General features: G+C 35.0%; 1 protein-coding gene across 8 annotated transcripts in view; it reads left to right on the forward strand.

Annotated features, from left to right (window-relative positions):
* Positions 1-22,629, forward strand: part of NBEA (neurobeachin) — a 687,041-nt gene that overhangs the window by 230,886 nt on the left and 433,526 nt on the right. For 7 of the 8 annotated variants that reach the window (XM_045977917.1, XM_045977919.1, XM_045977920.1 and 4 more), the window contains 4 exons: positions 1,071-1,201; positions 4,367-4,474; positions 16,722-16,890; positions 18,346-18,441. In XM_045977917.1, the coding sequence (XP_045833873.1) occupies positions 1,071-1,201; positions 4,367-4,474; positions 16,722-16,890; positions 18,346-18,441 (504 nt within the window). The remainder of the gene's footprint in view (positions 1-1,070; positions 1,202-4,366; positions 4,475-16,721; positions 16,891-18,345; positions 18,442-22,629) is intronic. The other variant, XM_045977921.1, reaches the window with a different exon arrangement.

Below are 22,629 nucleotides of genomic sequence, written 5' to 3' on the forward strand. Positions count from 1 at the left end.
GTAATTTACTGTGGCCAGTATGGACATTTCCTTTGATAATTAACAATAGCTGACAGTGAACTCTGAAACAGAGAAATGTTTAAAATACCTCAGTATCTTAAAACTAGCATTTATTTGGTTATTCTGAGCTTTTATTTCTGAGTATATTTCAAAGCTGTACTGGTAATTTCATTTTTATCCCAATATTTCCTAGCCGATTTGCTTTTTTGTCATCTATAGGAAAGTTTTGTAAGTGAATAATAATGAAGCCATAATATATCGATATGTGCTGTCTTTCTAAAGTGCACTTTATAAAGTGCTTAGAACTTTATAAAAATATCAATTCCATAAATCCTCACAGCAATCCCATAAGGAGGTTACTATGTTTATATTCATTTTACTTATGAGGAAACTGAGGCGCACATAGCTTAAGCTGCCGGCCCAAGATCACACAGCTCATAAAGGGCAGAGCCAGGAGTGAAATTCAGGTAGTCAGATTCCAGAACTTGTAATGTTTATTACTATATGAATAGGACTTCTTAAAATAAGTAAATAAGTGAAAATCTTATATGTATGGAATGCTTATTGACAAGGCTGTAGACTTTCCCATCATGCAGAAAGGTGGGTTGGGACTTGTGAGATGGACTGCATTATGGTGTTCTGTCACTTCCTGAAATAGGGAGCTGTGCTCAATATAGTCACCAAGTAGTCATGTTACTGAAGAAGTCTTATCGATCAAAACAGTTTATCAAATGTGAATATGACGTTTCAAAAAATTTTTGTTGATCTGTGAAATTCAGAATTTTAAATGATGGAGGGAGATAGAATAAGGAAGGAATATATTGGGAGCTTCAGTATTATTTTGTTCCTGCAGCTGATTGGTAGTATATGGGTATGTTGTTTTTGTTTTTGTTTTTTAACTACACATGTTTTAAATGTACTTTTCATTACTGTATTTCATAATTTAAAAAATATTTTATCTAGGAATAATGAATGGAGAAAATGGAAAGAAAGAAAAAAAAGCTAGCAACTCTTTTCAACTGTCAGAGTCAAGCATTTATATTAATAATATGCTTTTGGTTTTTAAATAGTTTGCTGTGTTGCTGTGAGAAACTGTTTAGAATGTCGGCAGAGACAGAGAGACAGGGGGAGCAAATCTTCCCATGGCAGCAGTAAACCTCAGGAAGCTCCCCAAAGTGTGACCGCCACAGCAGCTTCAAAGGTAATTAAGCATTTTCTATGTTAAATATCATGTACTCTAAAATTTGTTTAAGTATGAGAAAAAAGTAACATGATATTGTGTAATGAAAGAGCAAACATTTGGTAAACGGACAGCTGTAGGCTTCTTTGGTGCTGGCTTTTCTTCTTCATAATTGTGTTACCAAGATTATTTAACCTCTCTGAGACTTGCATTCTTTGTTTATAAAATGAAGGTACTAATAATTTCTACCTCATAGGATTTTTTATAAAGATATCAGTATACGTAGTTCTGAAAGTTCTTAGTTATTACTATTTTTCATAGTTAAATGTATTTTCACAGAGCTCAATATGTGGATTATGCTTTTTAAGTGGCTATGTTTTTGGTGATAGATACTCCCATAATATTAAACACATATATTGAATGCCCAGGAAATGATGGAATAGGGTATTTTGGAATATACCAGTAATTCTCATTTTAAATTAGCTCTTTATCACATGTTTAATTAGCCCTTTGCGTCACATCCAGAGTTTTATCAACATGACTTTTACGGTCCTCCATGACTGACCCTGGCTTACTTCTCCAACTGCACCTTGTATTCCCTTTCCCATTGTTTTTGCCATTTTAGTCACATGATAGACTTTATTTAGTTCATCAGAGGTTTTTTTTTTGTTTTTGTTTTTGGATTATTTTGCCTTCAGACTTTTTCATAATTTCCCTTTACTTGAAGGGTCCATCCTTACTTTTCATTCAGTTAAATTTCATTCAGCTCTTGACTTCAGCTTAAGTGCGACTCTTTGGGAAATGTTTTCAGATACCCTTACAGCCACCCCAATCTAAGGTTTCCTGTATTTGATATTTTCATAAAACTGTGTATGTGTCATATCACACACTACACTTGTAATTAGATGTTTGATACAGAGAAAGTTTTTTCTGCTCAGTAAGCGAAGACATGAAATACAAGTTGAATTCATTTAAATAGTTCTATGGTTTCAAACTTCTATAACTTTCAAACAGAACAACCACATATTTAATATATTATATTGTGGCCTCTTTTTCACGTCTATCAGAAAACATTTCTACAATAATCAGACCATATTTTATTATTAACAAGTCTCCAAGGCATTCTCCATTGCTTAGAAAATGAAATATGAACACATCAGCAAGAATGCCTCATGTTGTATGTGTAGGTGTAGTAGATTGTAAGTTACTTGAGGGCATGTGCATATCTTAAACATCTTTGGAATTCCAGAGCATGTATGTACAGCACTGGCAGTACTTTGTTAAAAGAGCACTAACTCTAGAATCAAACAAGTCTGAATTTTTATGCTGGCTCTACCCCATAAACTAGTTTTGTGACCCAAAACAAATTTCTTAGTCTCCTGTGCTTCAGTTTTCCAGTCTTTAAAATGGATGCAAATATTAATTTACAAGGTGTTTATATGAACTAAATGAAAAACAGTAATTAAAGTTCTTAGTTAATTCCTGCCACACAATGAACTTTCAATTAACACTAATATTCCTCTCTCTATCGGGTCTATATACTCATGAAATGAATAAATAAATTAGTATTTTTGAGAACTTTGATCTTAAAGGAATCTGTAGCTAATTCACTAGATAATAGGGAGCTTTTCAACACTGTCAAACCAACATTATTCTGATTACAGAACATAGAAAGAAGGTCCAACATGAAGGAATTTTGTAGTAATTTAGTTGAGCTTGTCACTATCTCTTTAGCAAGAACCTTGGCAACAGGAAATGGTTAATAAATGATAGATACAGAAATATTAGAGGAAAAGTGGACTTTGTAAGAAAACACATTTCAAGAAAGGGAGTCAGTGGACCTGGCAAATGAGGGTTTTCTTTTTTCTCCTTGTGTTTATGCACTTTTATGTGACTTTAGTAAGTAAACCGTGGATAATTTTGATGTAATACTAATCCGTGTAGACTTGTATGAGTCATACATCTTCATTGGGCCCCACTTTCTATACTTTGTAAAAAGGAGCAATAATACAAGCTTTACCCTAAAAAAGCCTTTATAAAGATCAAATTCAATTATGGTTGTAAAAACACTTTATAAAATGTAAAATGATACATATAAGTTAAAGTATTCATATATTTCTTCATCTAAGCTGTAAATTGTGTTCTTTTCATCTCTGCTGTAAACAGTGTGTTATTTTCTTTAATCATTCTGTTATAAATATTATTAGCTTATCATTTAAATCATATAGCTGATGTCCAGAGAGGTTAATATCTCACCTAAGGTCATATGGCTGGTAAGTTGTGGAATTATAATGGAAACCAAATAACTAAGCCATGTTCTTTTCACTATCTTGTGCTGCAGAGGAATCAAACATCTTAATTTAAGAGTGAAATATCATAATTGAAGTGTGTAGAAGATTTTAAAGGAAGCTTATTTACTTTTATTAGTTAGGGTAACAAGTTACTCTGTTTGCAGGAATTGTATTTGGTACTCTATATGACCTAACTTAATCCAAACAATTCTTAAAATATTATATAAGTAATGAAGTACTAGACTGAATTTCAGGGAGCCTGGCTCTTTGACTAGTTTGCTATGTGATACATTACTTAAAATTTGTCAGTTTTTATATCCAGCTTTAAAAAGGATTTTTGGTGGTTATGATCTTTTATGTTTTTCAGCTTTAATATTAAGGCTATGACTGATTTTTGTTTGCCTTTTTTAGCTTTTCATAGATATAACATATTTATATGTATAAAATCTCATGCAGTATAATATAGTAACCTCAGATATTGTAAACGCATGATGCATAAATGAATCCAATGACTCAAAGAGATCTATTAAGTAGATATTGGGAAAGTGAGACTCAGAAAATTTTAGTAACAAGTCCAAGGCTACACAGCAAAGTTTAAGCTCAAACTCTCAGAAGTCCAAGATCAGTCTCTTTTCCACCTCAGTCACTACTTTTCTGAGTCTGTTGTGGTTGCTGTGGTGTTGAAAAACAAGAACCCTACAAGTAAGTGAAACTGTGACAAGAGCAGAGAGGAGAACAGAAAAAGTGTTTTGTAATAGAGTGCTATTGTCAATAAATGTTACTCAGTGATAGGGAGGTAAAGACCGTGGCTCATGAAATACCTGAAGATACTAGAAATTACTCTCCTTTCTGCATTATGCTATTTTCTTTTTAACAATTCTCTTTCTTTTTTAAGACTCCATTAGAAAGTGTTCCAGGTAACCTTTCTCCTATTAAAGATCCTGATAGACTTCTTCAGGATGTTGATATTAATCGTCTTCGTGCTGTCGTCTTTCGGGATGTGGTAAGTTATACCTGCTTGATTTCCCAGGGAAAAAATCTTCCACTGTCATTTGTGTAAAATAATTTAAATTTTATAAAAAAGCTGAAATTACAGGGGCGCCTGGGTGGCTCGGTGGGTTAAAGCCTCTGCCTTCAGCTCAGTCATGATCCCAGGGTCCTGGGATCGGGCCCCCCATTGGGCTCTCTGCTCAGCAGGGAGTCTGCTTCCTCCTCTCTCTCTGCCTGCCTCTCTGCCTACCTGTGATCTCTGTCTCTCAAATAAGTAAAATCTTTAAAAAAAAAAAAAAAAAAGAAAGCTGAAATTACAACTAAATGTCCTAATGTCAGGAATTATAGGTTTAGAATATACTTCTGATTGCAGAATGATTCTTTGCTTTCTCTGAAAGCTCATTGATAGATCTCATTTTTTTTTTAGATGATGTGAAATTCTGATTTAGTTCTGTGTATACTAAGACTAGGGATAACCTTGAAAAGTTATGATTCACTTTGTGTTGAATCACCTACATTTTTTCTTTTGTATTCCTTGCTCCATTTCTAGGAACTATTTTGTTATTATCGATGTTCCATGTACTATGGATGAAAGGGAATAATTCACTAAGGTTTTACTAGCAATTACTTTTTTGAGGGTCAGCAATTACTTTTGAAAGAAGATGTACATTTTAAAAATAATAGATATTTATAAGAATTTTAGTTACAAAAGTAGCTTTGTAAAGCTTAAAGAAAAGATAGCTTATGGAGATGGTTTCTTGAAACACCCCAGTTATGTGATCACTTATTGAAGTAAAGATACGATTGGACTGTTCACAAATCATGTAGAGATGTATATAGTATTTCTCAGCAGATTCAATATTGACATTACTCTTTAACATAGTTATTATTTTCCAGCTACTTTGCATTCTGTTTTTCTTATTTTAATTGATGATTTATGAAACAGAAGAGAGTTTATTTAAGTATGTTCCATGCCCAGTATGGGACTTGAACTCATGCCCTGAGATCTAGAGTAAGAAAGTCTGTATTTGAAATTTATATTTAACAGTAAATTGGATAAGTACTTTGTACTTTAGAAAGTAGTTAAAGCATGTGTAAGTCACACAGCATAATACTGCATGGTAGGTATATGCAACAGAAAAATTTTCACTCTCTTTAATATGTATCAGTTCTTCTAAATTACTAGAAAAATTATAAACATACCAACAGAGGGGGGAGGAGTCAAGATGGTGGAGAAGTAGCAGGCTGAGACTACATCAGGTAGCAGGAGATCAGCTCGATAGCTTATCTAAACATTGCAAACACCTACAAATCCAACGGGAGAGCGAAGAGAAGAAGAACAGCAACTCTAGAAACAGAAAATCAACCACTTTCTGAAAGGTAGGACTGGCGGAGAAGTGAATCTAAAACGACAGGAAGATAGACCGCGGGGGGAGGGGCCGGCTCCCGGCAAGCGGCGGAGGAACAGAGCACAAAATCAGGACTTTTAAAAGTCTGTTCCACTGAGGGACATTGCTCCAGAGGCTAAACCAGGGTGAAGCCCATGCGGGGTCAGCGTGACCCCAGGTCCCGCAGGGTCACAGAAGGATCGGGGGTGTCGGAGTGTCACAGAGCTCGCAGGTATTAGAACGGAGAAGCCGGCTGCAGAGACAGAGCCGAGGACTGAACTCTCAGCTTGGGGTTACCTTGAACTGGTCGCCGGCTGGGTGAGCTCGGAGCGCTGCTAGAGGCTGGGGCTACGGGAGTGATTGGGTGCTGTCCTCTGGGGGCGCACTGAGGAGTGGGGCCCCAGGCTCTCAGCTCCTCCGGGCCGGAGACTAGGAGGCCGCCATTTTCATTCCTGTCCTCCAGAACTCTACGGAAAGCGTTCAGGGAACAGAAGCTCCCAAAAGCGAACCCGAGCCGATTACTTAGTCCGGCCGCCGGTAAGGGCGGTGCAATCCCGCCTCGGTCAAAGACACTTGAGAGTCACTACAACAGGCCCCTCCCCCAGAAGATCAACAAAATATCCAGCCAGGACGAAGTTCATCTATCAAGGAAAGTAGGTTCAATTCCAAAGACAGCAGCGCAGTTCCAGAGGAGGAGAAAGCAAAGCATGGAACACATGGCTTTCTCCCCATGATTCTTTAGTCTTGTGGCTACTTCAATTTTTTTTTTCTTTTTTCAATTTTTTTTCTTTTTTCTTTTTTCTTCTTCTTCTTCTTTTCTAAATTTTTTAAAACTTTTACCCTTTTCTTTTTTAACGTTTTTTGACTAGTTTATCTAAATATATATATTTTTTCTTTCTTTTTTATATTTTTTATTTGTTTTATTTTTTAAATTTTTTTCTTTTTTTTTCTGAACCTCTTTTTATCCCCTTTCTCGCCCCCACAATTTGGAGTCTCTTCTCATTTGGTTACAGCACATTTTCCCGGGGTCTTTGCCACCCTTTTAGTATTTTATTTGCTCCTTCATATCCTCTTATCTGGACAAAATGACAAGGCGGAAAAAATCACCACAAACAAAAGAACAAGAGACAGTACCGAAGGCTAGGGACCTAATCAACACAGACATTGGTAATATGTCAGATCAAGAATTCAGAATGACGATTCTGAACATTCTAGCCGGGCTCGAAAAAGGCATGGAAGATATTAGAGAAACCCTCTCTGGAGATATTAAAGCCCTTTCTGGAGAAATTAAAGAACTAAAATCTAACCAAGTTGAAATCAAAAAAGCTATTAATGAGGTGCAATCAAAAATGGAGGTTCTCACTGCTAGGATAAATGAGGCAGAAGAAAGAATTAGTGATATAGAAGACCAAATGACAGAGAATAAAGAAGCCGAACAAAAGAGGGACAAACAGCTACTGGACCATGAGGGGAGAATTCGAGAGATAAGTGACACCATAAGATGAAACAACATTAGAATAATTGGGATTCCAGAAGAAGAAGAAACAGAGAGGGGAGCAGAAGGTCTATTGGAGAGAATTATTGGAGAGAATTTCCCTAATATGGCAAAGGAACAAGCATCAAAATCCAGGAGATGCAGAGAACCCCCCTCAAAGTCAACAAGAATAGGTCCACACCCCGTCACCTAATAGTAAAATTTACAAGTCTTAGTGACAAAGAGAAAATCCTGAAAGCAGCCCGGGAAAAGAAGTCTATAACATACAATGGTAAAAATATTAGATTGGCAGCAGACTTATCCACAGAGACCTGGCAGGCCAGGAAGAGCTGGCATGATATATTCAGAGCACTAAACGAGAAACACATGCAGCCAAGAATACTCTATCCAGCTAGGCTATCATTGAAAATAGAAGGAGAGATAAAAAGCTTCCAGGACAAACAAAAACTGAAAGAATTTGCAAACACCAAACCAGCTCTACAGGAAATATTGAAAGGGGCCCTCTAAGCAAAGAGAGAGCCTAAAAGTAGTAGATCAGAAAGGTACAGAGACAATATACAGTAACAGTTACCTTACAGACTAATAATGGCACTAAATTCATATCTCTCAATAGTTACCCTGAATGTTAATGGGCTAAATGCCCCAATCAAAAGACACAGGGTATCAGAATGGATAAAAAAACAAAACCCATCAGTATGTTGCCTACAAGACACTCATTTTAGACACGAAGACACCTCCAGATTTAAAGTGAGGGGGTGGAAAACAATTTACCATGCTAATGGGCATCAGAAGAAAGCTGGGGTGGCAATCCTTATATCAGATCAATTAGATTTTAAGCCAAAGACTATAATAAGAGATGAGGAAGGACACTATATCCTACTCAAAGGGTCTGTCCAACAAGAAGATCTAACAATTTTAAATATCTATGCCCCTAACGTGGGAGCAGCCAACTATATCAACCAATTAATAACAAAATCAAAGAAACACATCAATAATAATACAATAGTAGGGGATTTTAACATTCCCCTCACTGAAATGGACAGATCATCCAAGCAAAAGATCAACAAGGAAATAAAGGCCTTAAATGACACACTGGACCAGATGGACATCACAGATATATTCAGAACATTTCATCCCAAAGCAACAGAATACACATTCTTCTCTAGTGCACATGGAACCTTCTCCAGAATAGATCACATCCAGGGTCACAAATTAGGTCTCAACCGGTATCAAAAGATTAGGATCATTCCCTGCATATTTTCAGACCACAATGCTCTGAAGCTAGAACTCAATCACAAGAGGAAAGCTGGAAAGAACCCAAATACATGGAGACTAAACAGCATCCTTCTAAAGAATGAATGGGTCAACCAGGAAATTAAAGAAGAATTGAAAAAATTCATGGAAACAATTGATAATGAAAACACAACAGTTCAAAATCTGTGGGACACAGCAAAGGCAGTCCTGAGAGGAAAATATATAGCGGTACAAGCCTTTCTCAAGAAACAAGAAAGGTCTCAAGTACACAACCTAACCCTACACGTAAAGGAGCTGGAGAAAGAACAAGAAAGAAACCCTAAACCCAGCAGGAGAAGAGAAATCATAAAGATCAGAGCAGAAATCAATGAAATAGAAACCGAAAAAACAATAGAAAAATCAATGAAACTAGGAGCTGGTTCTTTGAAAGAATCAATAAGATTGATAAACCCCTGGCCAGACTCATCAAAAAGAAAAGAGAAAGGACCAAATAAATAAAATCATGAATGAAAGAGGAGAGATCACAACTAACACCAAAGAAATACCAACAATTATAAGAACATACTATGAGCAACTCTACGCCAACAAATTTGACAATCTGGAAGAAATGGATGCATTCCTAGAGACATATAAACTACCACAACTGAACCAGGAAGAAATAGAAAACCTGAACAGGCCCATAACCAGTAAGGAGATTGAAACAGTCATCAAAAATCTCCAAACAAACAAAAGCCCAGGGCCAGACGGTTTCCCAGGGGAATTCTACCAAACATTTAAGGAAGAACTAATTCCTATTCTCCTGAAACTGTTCCAAAAAATAGAAATGGAAGGAAAACTTCCAAACTCATTTTATGAGGCCAGTATCACCTTGATCCCAAAACCAGACAAGAATCCCACCAAAAAAGAGAACTACAGTCCAATATCCTTGATCAACACAGACGCAAAAATTCTCGCCAAAATACTAGCCAATAGGATTCAACAGTACATTAAAAGGATTATTCACCACGATCAAGTGGGATTTATTCCAGGGCTGCAGGGTTGGTTCAACATCCGCAAATCAATCAATGTGGTACAACACATTAATAAAAGAAAGAACAAGAACCATAGGATACTCTCAATAGATGCTGAAAAAGTATTTGACAAAGTACAGCATCCCTTCCTGATCAAAACTCTTCAAAGTGTAGGGATAGAGGGCACATACCTCAATCTCAATATTATCAAAGCCATCTATGAAAAACCCACCGCAAATGTCATTCTCAATGGAGAAAAACTGAAAGCTTTTCCGCTAAGGTCAGGAACACGGCAGGGATGTCCATTATTACCACTGCTATTCAACATAGTACTAGAAGTCCTAGGCTCAGCAATCAGACAACAAAAAGAAATTAAAGGCATCCAAATTGGTAAAGAAGAAGTCAAACTATCACTCTTCGCAGATGATATGATACTGTATGAGGAAAACCCAAAAGACTCCACTCCAAAACTGCTAGAACTTGTACAGGAATTCAGTAAAGTGTCAGGATATAAAATCAATGCACAGAAATCAGTTGCATTTCTGTACACCAACAAGACAGAAGAAAGAGAAATTAAGGAGTCAATCCCATTTACAATTGTACCCAAAACTATAAGATACCTAGGAATAAACCTAACCAAAGAGGCTAAGAATCTATACACAGAAAATTATAAAGTACTCATGAAAGAAATTGAGGAAGACACAAAGAAATGGAAAAATGTTCCATGCTCCTGGATTGGAAGAATAAATATTGTGAAAATGTCCATGCTACCTAAAGCAATCTACACATTTAATGCAATCCCTATCAAAATACCATCCATTTTTTTTCAAAGAAATGGAACAAATAATCCTAAAATTTATAAGGAACCAGAAAAGACCTCGAATAGCCAAAGGAATATTGAAAAAGAAAGCCAAAGTTGGTGGCATCACAATTCCGGACTTCAAGCTCTATTACAAAGCTGTCATCATCAAGACAGCATGGTACTGGCACAAAAACAGGCACATAGATCAGTGGAACAGAATAGACAGCCCAGAAATAGACCCTCAACTCTATGGTCAACTAATCTTCGACAAAGCAGGAAAGAATGTCCAATGGAAAAAATACAGCCTCTTCAATAAATGGTGCTGGGAAAATTGGACAGCCACATGCAGAAAAATGAAATTGGACCACTTCCTTACACCACACACGAAAATAGACTCCAAATGGATGAAGGACCTCAATGTGAGAAAGGAATCCATCAAAATTCTTGAGGAGAATGCAGGCAGCAACCTCTTTGACCTCAGCCGTAGCAACATCTTCCTCGGAACAACGGCAAAGGCAAGGGAAGCAAGGGCAAAAATGAACTATTGGGATTTCATCAAGATCAAAAGCTTTTGCACAGCAAAGGAAACAGTTAACAAAACCAAAAGACAACTGACAGAATGGGAGAAGAATTTGCAAACGACATATCAGATAAAGGGCTAGTGTCCAAAATCTCTAAGGAACTTAGCAAACTCAACACTCAAAGAACAAACAATCCAATCAAGAAATGGGCAGAGGACATGAACAGACATTTCTGCAAAGAAGACATCCAGATGGCCAACAGACACATGAAAAAGTGCTCCACGTCACTCGGCATCAGGGAAATACAGATCAAAACCACAATGAGATATTACCTCACACCAGCCAGAATGGCTAAAATTAACAAGTCAGGAAATGACAGATGCTGGCGAGGATGCGGAGAAAGGGGAACCCTCCTCCACTGTTGGTGGGAATGCAAGCTGGTGCAACCACTCTGGAAAACAGCATGGAGGTTCCTCAAAATGTTGAAAATAGAACTACCCTATGACCCAGCCATTGCACTACTGGGTATTTACCCTAAAGATACAAACATAGTGATCCGAAGGGGCACGTGTACCTGAATGTTTATAGCAGCAATGTCTACAATAGCCAAACTATGGAAAGAACCTAGATGTCCATCAACAGATGAATGGATAAAGAAGAGGTGGTATATATACACAATGGAATACTATGCAGCCATCAAAAGAAATGAAATTTTGCCATTTGCGACGACGTGGATGGAACTAGAGGGCATCATGCTTAGTGAAATAAGTCAATCGGAGAAAGACAACTATCATATGATCTCCCTGATATGAGGACATGGAGAAGCAACATGGGGGGTTAGGGAGATAGGAGAAGAATAAATGAAACAAAATGGGATTGGGAGGGAGACAAACCATAAATGACTCTTAATCTCACAAAACAAACTGGGGGTTGCTGGGGGGAGGTGGGATTGGGAGAGGGGGAGGGGGCTATGGACATTGGGGAGGGTATGTGCTATCGTGAGTGCTGTGAAGTGTGTAAACCTGGTGATTCACAGACCTGTACCCCTGGGGATAAAAATACATTATATGTTTATTTAAAAAAAAAAAATTTGGAAGGGGAGGCAAACCATAAGAGACTATGGACTCTGAAAAACAACCTGAGGGTTTTGAAGGGTCAGGGGTGGGAGGTTGGGGGAACAGGTGGTAGGTAATAGAGAGGGCACGTTTTGCATGGAGCACTGGGTGTTGTGCAAAAACAATGAATACTGTTACGCTGAAAAAATAAATAAAATGGAATAAAAACAAAAACAAACAAACAAAAAGCATACCAACAGAAAATTAGATGGTGGGCATAAAATATAAAAGATAAGGTAACAAATATATGAGGAAGTCAGTATTACCAATAGTCAAAGGAATGCAAATTAAAATAAGTGAGATATTTTTAGTATTAGATAAATAAAAAATTTTAAATAATAATACCAAGCACTGCAAGGGTGCATTGAAACATGCTCTGTACATAGTGCTGGTAGATGTTTAAATTGAATAAACTTTCTGAATAGTTAGTTTGCATTATGTGTTAAAATTCTTAACAATATTGACACCCTGTGAGATGTCCTATGACCTTTTGGTTCTACCCAGAAGTAATTTGACTTCATGTGCTCATCAGAGATGCCTACAGGAAAGTTGGCAATGTTGCAAATACCTCACAGTAGAGTTTCAGCTTAGTAGACCATAGTATTTTCATTGTGTGGGACACTATGCAGCCATAGAACGGTATTTGCATGGGAAATTTTGTGGCATAGAAAAATGGTCATGATATATTTTAAGGGAAAGCATCAATACACAAAAGTACTTATATTACACAAATACTACATTTTTATGTTGAGTGTATGTACATGTACATGTGTGCCTTTAAAAATAGAAGACTAGAGGGGTGCCTGAGTGGCTCAGTTGTTAAGCATCTGCCTTCAGCTCAGGTCATGTTCCCAGTGCCCTGGGATTGAGTTCCATATCAGGCTGCCTGTTCTGCAGAGAGCCTGCTTCTCCCTCTCCAGCCCCTCTGTGCTTGTGTTCCCTTTCTCCCTCTGTCATGAATGAATGAAATCTTTAAAAAAAAAAAAAAAAAGACTAGAAAAAATATACGAACTGCTACTAATGATTATCTCCAGGTAAACAGTTTTTATTTTGTACCTTAGTCTTTTTACTTTATTGTGTTTTCTAAAGTTCTATTGTAAACCTGTATTTCTTTTGTAATTAATAAATAATAATTTTTTTAAATTGGAAATAAAATGCATGACAGTATAAAAATCATGATGTGAGAGTCTTACAACAATCTGCACTCTAATCCAGACTTGGGAAAAAAATCACTAACAGGTCTGTCATTTAGAAATTATAATTATTCATCCTGAAAAAATATGCTATGGAAAGAATGTTTTTCAAATGAAGAATGATTAAAACGTGGAGCATATCCTCATCTCCAAGAGGCACACTCAGACCTAACACAGAAGGGGTTTATATTAAGTGTAACATTTTGTTTAAATTGTTAGTAAACTCTGCATTGGTTATTATGGTAGATTATGATAATTTTTTCTAAGACTTCTAGATGTTAAATATGTTGGATAACTCAGCAATGGTGCCTAGGTTTCTTCCCAAAAGATGGGAATTAAGTGTTCCCAGAGGTACCTTCCAAATACCATTAAGGTAATATAACTTGTGTTCCTTGAGTTTATAATGTGTTTTAGACAATTAACATGTATTATTATAAGCTTCCATTTAAGAGTTAAGAGGAATTTAAGACTCAGAAATGTTAAGATCACCCAGGTAGTATGAGGTGGTGAGAACTTTAAGGTAGACCTTTCCAAAGTATTCTCTTTTTCATCACCGAATTTCATAGATTCTAAAATACTTTTTTCACTTTTATTTTTATTTATTTATTTATTAAGTTTTTGTTTACATTCTTAGTTTAGTATTAGTTTCAGCTGTACAATATAGTGACTCAACACTTCTCTACAGCACCTAGTGCTCATAACAATGAATGCACTCCTCCCATCACCTGTTGGTTTTTGACAGTTGATCTATTTTAGAGTCAATTGTAGATATCATGCTAAGAATTCTACTTGACTTTTGAAAATTTTGTGAATCATCAGTCATTTTTAATTGCCTTGATTTTACAAACAAATGAGATCAAAAATTAGGTTTTTAAAGAAAAATATGTGTACATTTTACATATGACTATAATATGTAATAAATGACTATATATCTTGCTCTTGTTTGTTTTCTGTTTTGAAGACATTTGCTGATTTAAACTCACATGAACTGTTTAAATCTAGGCCAAAGCTTTACATGGCAAAATTTGCTATGCGTAAGAAATAAAATTAGGCTTATCATCATTGTTAAATAAAATAAAAATCAACTGTGTTTTCAGTGTTCCCCAGTAAACTAAAATTTGAAATAAATAAATAAATGAAATGTTAAAAGATTTTATTTATTTATTTGACAGAGATTATAAGCAGGCAGAGAGGCAGGCAGAGAGAAAGGGACAAGCAGGCTCCCCGCTGAGCAGAGAGCCCGATGCGATGCGGGGCTCCATCCCAGGACCCTGGGATCATGACCTGAGCGGAAGGCAGAGGCTTTAACCCACTCAGCCACCCAGGCGCCCGAAGCTTTAAAATTTTTAAAGGATTTCAGAGTTAATTATATTATTGATTCAAGATTGAATAGTGGAGGGACCCATTTCTTAAACAGATGGGAGAAACATAAGAGTTTATGTCTTCATAATAATAAAATATGTAGGCAAGACAATTAATTTGTGTAAAAATTTAGTTGTTCTCCAGATGTTGTACTTCATTTTTAAAGAAAGAACTGGGAATAAGCAGCACAATTGGTTTGCAGATCTGGATTTGAAAAGAAAAGGCAGCTGTTTTCATGTCATACATATGGGAGATTTTAGCTTGGGTAGGATACTTCACAATATCTATTGTTTGCAACTCGGCAGCTTTGTAGTTAACATGCATTCATTTATTCCACACATGCTTTTTAATTGCCTGGCATTGAGTTTCCAGTGGTAGAAATGTAAATGTTGTAGAATATTACAGTCTGTCACAGTTTGAGCTGTGTTTGAATTTATTCCTGGTCAGTATCTTTGTTGATATGATTACACTTCATTTTCCTTTATAATAAATAATTTAAGTATTTGATTTTGTCCCTTCTCTGTATATTTATCCCATCAGCATTATAGTGAACAGAGTATGCATTTCAAACACTTTATAAGAAACTATACTCTAGGAAAGCTGCCACCCTCAGAATATGAAATACTAAATTTATAATATTTTAGAACAAATTTAATCTGTTTTGGTATTTTTCTGTATTATCTGTACTAATACTTTTTCACAGTATTAAATTATTACTAAATTATTACTAAATATTTCTTGTTTGCTTTCTTTTCTGACAAAAGGAAAGACAAAAGGCACATACATTCTGAATCTTGTTTGCATTTACTTAAATGAAGTAAAAATATAAAGTGCCTTTAATGGAGTTGCTAGACTTTAATGCATATTCACTTTCCTTATTCACATCATACTATTTTTTATCTGTTATCTGTAGGACACAGTAATGACTTGCAGTTTTGGTTTGAGGGATCTACCTTTACCTAGCTTAGAAAAGGGGTTTAATACCATTTACATTTGATGCCTTTGATCCAGGCTGATTTCATAGTAGTATTAGAGGTTATAAGTTTGCTTCCTTATCAATTTTTCTCTTATGATATAGTTATCTAGGCTTTCAAGGTTGCATACAGCTCTTTATATTTTACAAAGCTTACTTAGAGAGTTATTTTTTCTACTAGACTGCAGTCTGCTTTTCTTTTTTTTTTTTTTTAAGATTTATTAGAAAAAGAGAGAGAAGGGGTGTAGGGAGGGGCAAAGGAAGAGGGCCAAAGAGAATCTCAAGTAGACTCCCCTGTGAGGGTGGAGCCCAAGACTCTGAGACCATGACTGAGCCGAAATTAAGAGTCAGACGCTCACCCAGGTGCCCCTGCCATCTGGTTTTTTGAAACTATTCTCTCTGTATCCTAACTTTACCAATTGCTTTCATACATTTTACCAATTTGTTGCACTGGAAAACTCCCATTTTGTCATGAGCTTTTGAAGTTCAAAGCCTCAAATATTGGCAGTGTTTTAGAGGTCATTGTTCCAGTGTGGGCCTGTCACTTATTTTTATCTATTTAAGTAGTCAGAAGTTGGATTAGCATTTTTTAAGCTGCCATATCACACTTCCAGCTCATGTTGAGCTTGTATAAAGTTTACATTTTCTGTTCCACCATTGTTTGTTTCCCCTATTTTGTACTTGTACAGTATTTTAAGATAGTAATATGTTAGAATTGTACATTTATCTCAATTATAATTTTATTAATTTTTAAAATTATAACATTTGGAACTATTGATTTTTATCCAGATATTATTCTTTCAGCCTTCTGCTTTCTGTATATTTTATAAAAATACACACTCTGTTGTTATGGACATAACGGACAGTGATGGTGACAAGAACAAAGAATAAAATTTTGTGGCATATTCAGCAAAATTTTAACATTCTCATTTTTTGAAATTAAATTTCAATCTGTGACTCATGATATATTTCTGGAATTTTGTATTTATACCTATAAGATACTAATTAAATAACAATGTATACTTAAAAGTTTTAGTAAAAGTTAAATGTCATTTTTCACCTCCATAAAGAAAATGAAATAGTATTTTCTTGTACACTGATAACTTTAAAAATTTGAATGTCAGAACTGCCTTTTTATTTTATACAGGATGATAGCAAGCAGGCACAGTTCTTAGCTCTAGCTGTTGTTTACTTCATTTCGGTTCTGATGGTTTCAAAGTACCGTGACATATTGGAACCCCAGCGAGAGACTGCAAGAACTGGAAGCCAACCAGGTAGAAACATCAGACAAGAAATAAATTCACCAACAAGTACAGGTACTATTTTTTTTCTTAGTTATTTGAATTTTTATCATCACTTATCTCCTTTTTGTTTTATTTTTACACCGTTTTAAACTAGTCCTACTGATGATCACCTTAAGTAGGTGGTATGTAAATGCCAATTTAATACTCTTTAATTCCACCAAAATGTGTGAGTTTCCATGATATTTGCTATATTCTCATTTTATCAGTGCGGTTTGGGTTTTAGTGTTTTCCATATGTTAATACAAATCATTTACTATTTAAGATACAAATAACTGATACATTTTAAATATACTACTTTTTCACTATTTGGAACATGAAAGTAGGAGATTCTTATACAGTAGTTCTAGACCAAGAATAAGCAAAAATATAAATTGTTACAGCCAAGTTTAAAGATAGCTTCTTTCTTGCTGGCTTATTCTCTCTCTCTCTCTCTCTTTCTCTGTATTTCTTTTGCTGTGTATAGTTATTTAAATATCTAAATATTCTGTCAGAGATTCATAATAAGCCAACATACATTCTAAACTTTATACCAAAGTTCCTTTAACTAAAATCAAAGACTTAAAGACAACAATGAACCATCTTGGATCATATTATCTCTCTTATTCAGAGAAGGTGTTCATGTTGTGGGAGTTCTTGCATTATCAGCTTTGCCTACTCTGCTTGAAAATAATAAACACATTTTCTGGCAGCTAGTATTTTAATATCACAGGGTGCCTTCTATCAGCTGCATTTCCTGCCATGTGTTTATATCAAGATTGTTTCTTGGTTGTTTGCAATGTATCCTTGGTAATGTAGTGGTTATTTCTTATGCCACTGGACAAATTTGTAGCTGAAATTGTCTTTCCTAAATAAATGTATATGATATATAAGTAAAATGGATATTTTAAAAAGTGAGTAGAAATTAGTGGTCAAATCTCTGCATCTTGTTTTCCCTGAGCATATCATATCTCCTTTACCTTGCTTTTGTGGAAATATGGATTATGTTTTAACTATAATACTTTATTGTTGCATGCAGTATTTACTTTGAACACATAAACATGATGTTATTTCATCGTAGTATACTTTTAACTTTATTCTTCAAATTAAACATTATCCTACCATTCCAGTTTATGTCTTCTGACCACTTAAAACACTAAGGCTCTATTATGTTAATCAACTTTTGCTTCATTTTTAATGCATTCGTATCAGCTTTATATGTATAAAACAAACAATACTGTAGTCAGCTTTCCAGTTCTGATTTTGTATGTGTATGTCTTCCTGTATGTTGCTAAAATTACTCTACTTAACAAGTGTCTGATTTCTCCTTTCTCTTAATACATAGCCTCTTTCCTTTCCCCAGAGATGCAGTCTTTATTGCTAGTACTGTTTGCATGTTGCAGTAATACAGAGTTGTCATGGATCTCCAGTGGACCATGTTGCAGGTTGTTACATGCTGGCTCAAATTTGATTCCATGATTTTCTCTACAGTTGTGGTCATACCATCTATCCCTCATCCAAGTTTGAACCATGGATTCCTTGCCAAGTTAATTCCTGAGCAGAGCTTTGCCCACTCATTTTACAAAGGTAATATTGACCTCATCTCCTGACCTGTTTGGGTTTTGTATTTCATTAATTGTTCTACAATAAATATCCATATTGTAATTGTTTATAAACAAGTCTACACTTCAGGTTTCATGGAGATATGATATGTTGTATTTACATTTGGCTATTCAAAGCAAAATACAGTTTTTATATTTGTATTTCTTTACATTTAAGTATCATCTGCGAATTAAGGATACTTAATTATATGTTTAAGAATATTCACAGTGGTGGCATTCACTAGAGATTTCAGAAGAGTCACACCTTAGTAGTGGGACTAAAATAGCCCTAAAAGGAAGGCTACTCTAGACTCACAAGAAAAAAAGAAGCTTAAAAACAAGCCTTGAAAACATTAAATTGATCTCTAATTTACTTTACTTTCGGTCAGAGGAAAGTTCTACCTCTCTTTAAAGGAATACATAAAGTTTTTCACCAAACAACATAAAATTCAATGTTAAGGGATGCCTGAGTGGCTCAGTTGGTTAAGCGGCTGCCTTCGGCTCAGGTCATGATCCCAGCGTCCTGGGATCGAATCCCACATCGGGCTCCGGTGCTCGGCAGGGAGCCTGCTTCTCTCTCTGTCTCTGCCTGCCACTCTGTCTACCTGTGCTCACTCTCGCTCTCTCTCTCTCTCTCTGACAAATAAATAAATAAAAATTAAAAAAAAAAATTCAATGTTAAGCATCCAATAAAAAATTATTAAACATGAGAAGAATCAGGAAAATGTAATACATAAGCAAGGGGGAAAAATAATTCGATAGAAACAGATTCAGAAAGGACAAGCATGGCAGAATTGCCAGATAAGAACATTAAAACAACTATTATAAGTATGTTTAAAATGTTTTTCAGTCTAAATGAAATAGTGAATATAATGAGGAAACAAATGGAAATTTGTTTTTAAATAATCACTTGGAGTTTATAGAGATAAAAAATAAAATAGCTGATATGATGTCTCTGGGTAAGATTGACATAGGATTATTCTCTGCAGAACAGAGGATCATAGTAGGCCAAATTCTGCCCTCCTTGTGTGCCATCCCACCCAATATTTTCCCGTGTACACACCCTGCATGATTCCTGGGAATATCTTGCTCCTGTGACTATGTTGTATTACATGACACAGTTGCTTTTAAGAGAAACTGATTGTCCATATCCATGACCTAATTACATGAGACCAGAAAGGCAGAGCGTTTTCTCTGCCTGGTTATGGAAAAGGAAGTCAGAGAGACTGAGAGTGTGAAAGTGATTTGACTTGAAGTAAGTCCTTTGTTGCTGAGATGAAGGTGACTGCAGTTCAAAGACCTGAAATCACCTTGTAGAAGCTTAAGAACACTACATGGCTGGCAGTCAGCAAGTAAGTGGGGGACTTAGCCCATGGCAACAAAGAACTGAATTCCTCCAGTAACTTGAGTGAGTTTAAAGAGGACCCTGAACTCCAGATGATACCCTAGTTCAATGTTTTCTATATATTGGCTAATAATATGGAAGACCAATTTATAGAACACATAAAGCAGTGAACTATTTTTTGTTACATCTTGATGAAAGCACAGATTTTTTTTTCAATAAATGTGCAACCTTTGAACATCATGATGAAATAAAGGAAAAATTCTTTTCAGCTTTATTGCTTACAAACATCAGTTATGAACTAAGAAGAATTAGATTAAATTAGATTAGATTAAAAATCTGGAGGGTTTTTTTTTTTTTTTTTTTTTTTTTTGGTGTGTGTTTAGAGGTGTTCCAAAGACTTAGCTGTAGTGCCTGGAAAATATTCTAGAATAGTTAACCAGATTAAGGAACCTATATAAGAATATCAATGTACTTCTTTCTTTATCAAGGAAATCTTGTGAAAACAACATTAGCTCAACTGCACAGTGTTCTTACTAGCACAATAAAATTTTGAATTACTTTAAGACTGTTGTGGTGAATTTACTATTTTCTTTTCTATGTAGTAATATGGAAGCTGATTATAAATAACTGGTACGGTGTTCTATGGTATGATGGGTATTGAAAGGCAAAAAATCTTGTTGATGATATTGGAACTACAGAGTCAACTCTTGGTATTTACTCTTACAGAGTAAGAAACCAGTTTGATTCCATTCTTTAAAGGCTAGTAGAACTGGCTTCTTGGTCAGACCTGTGTAATATTTTTAATGAATTCAGTACTTATAAATGGGGAATAATTGCAACATGTTTTTTTAGTAGCAGAAAAGCTCAAAGGACAAAAAGTTAGAATCTTAGAAGTGTACAATTTCTGTGACTTTTTCATTACTTAAAAATTATTATTTAATGTAATTATCAAGAAATTATCTTGATCTGTAAGGATGATTTTGATTTTGCTCATCCTTGAATATTTGTCTTCTGACATTTTATGTATTTGATAGAATGTTTTGTGTTTAATTTTCCACCAGAAGAAAATTAATACATAAGAGATTCACAAAACTGGAATCCATTGCTTTCATTGAAATATAATTTGTATTTGATTATAACAGTACAAGATAAGTTACTGGAATTGGGCATTGATGAGCATTGAGGGAAATTTTGAAGATACAGCATTTATGTTTTCATTTTGGATAAAAGCTTCAAATGAATATTCTGAGCTTTCTGAGTTTCCATTCCATGAACCATACCTCTGTGACACTATTTCCTCTACTCTGCATGATATTAAAATAAAACAAAAACAGCGTAGCTATATGTTATTCCCATGAGTGGTATTATTGCCAGTTCAACTTGGATTAGATAAGTTAACAAGCAAAAAGCTCTCACTGCCACATTATCAACCTTAAATATTTATATTCCCCGTGTTTATGTAAAACATCTACATAGGAGTCTATTTTAGAGAATCGGTCTTCTGCTTAAAACTTTGTTTGTTTATGATTTATAATGGGAAAAAGTTACAAGTATAATAACATTTGTATATATTGGTCACCTATACACACACTTTCAGTGAACAGCATGATGAACAGTTTTATAATTATTTTCTTTTCCCAATGTTATCTTTGTTCTGATCAAATTGAAATTTTTTTTCTAGAGAGTCAAATAATAAAAACATTTGGGCTTTTGTGTACTTAATTTTTTAAATTATTTTAAATTCATTTTCAGAATGTCAGTCCGTGATGGATTTAAAAAAAGGTGAATTTTTGCAGATAGTTTGAGAAGCATTGATTTGGACTACTCTTCAACTTCTTCACATTTTACTTTCTTCTTTCAGCTCATTATTGAGCTTTTTAAAAAGTTCTTAACTAGCTCTCGGGCCTTTTTTTTTTTTTTTAAATCTTTGATAGTCCCTCAGTTCAAAGTCTCATCTCTTTCTGGAGCACTGCCATAGTTTCTTCTTTGGATTTCTTTTCTTTAGTCATTTAGTCTGTTACTGATGACAGTAAAAAGTAACACTAATGTATATAATAAAGTAATGAAACATACTTTATATTTAATATTATACATTCATATAATAAATATTTTATAATATACAATATAACAAATATAATAAAGCAGTGTTTCTTTCTCAAAATTTCTAAAGGCTTCTTATAATTTAGGGAACAAAAAAATGTCTTACAGTGGCATACTACCTTAATTCTAATTTACATGAATTATACAATTGCCTCCAAAGTAGTTACCTCTTTTTTTACTGATCTTTATTTGATTTATTGCAATTTTGCTAAAATTTGTCTTAAGTTCTTTTTTTTTTTTTTTAATTTTCTGGTAGCATCTAGAGTAAAAATATCACATAGGCTTCTCCGTTCCTTAATAATTACAAGCACTGTCCTGCCTCTTGATATTTGTATTTTGTTTCTGGTTTTTAGTTTGCTCTCTTCCCTATTTTTTCCATGACTGGTACGTTTTCATCCTTCAGGTGTCTCCCTGAAGGCGCCCACCTTTCAGAGGTCTTCCTTGATTGCTGTAGCTGAGTAGCTTCCTCCACATGACCAGCGTGTTCTCTACCACTACATCTTCTTCATTTCCCTTTTTTGCACTGACACAATTTATGGATTTGTTTAGTTGCTTATTGAATGTGTACTTCAAGAGCATAGTCCCTGAGACCTAGCATGGTGCTCAGAACTTAATATATCAAATATTTATTAGTAGAAGAGTAAGCCAGTGAGAAAGCTAACCAGTTTTTTAAAAATAAAATGTATTTTATGATAGCCATAATATGTATTTCATTATCAAACATGCTAA

This window comes from Meles meles, chromosome 14 (genome assembly GCF_922984935.1).
Source record: "Meles meles chromosome 14, mMelMel3.1 paternal haplotype, whole genome shotgun sequence".
Taxonomy (NCBI): domain Eukaryota; kingdom Metazoa; phylum Chordata; class Mammalia; order Carnivora; family Mustelidae; genus Meles; species Meles meles.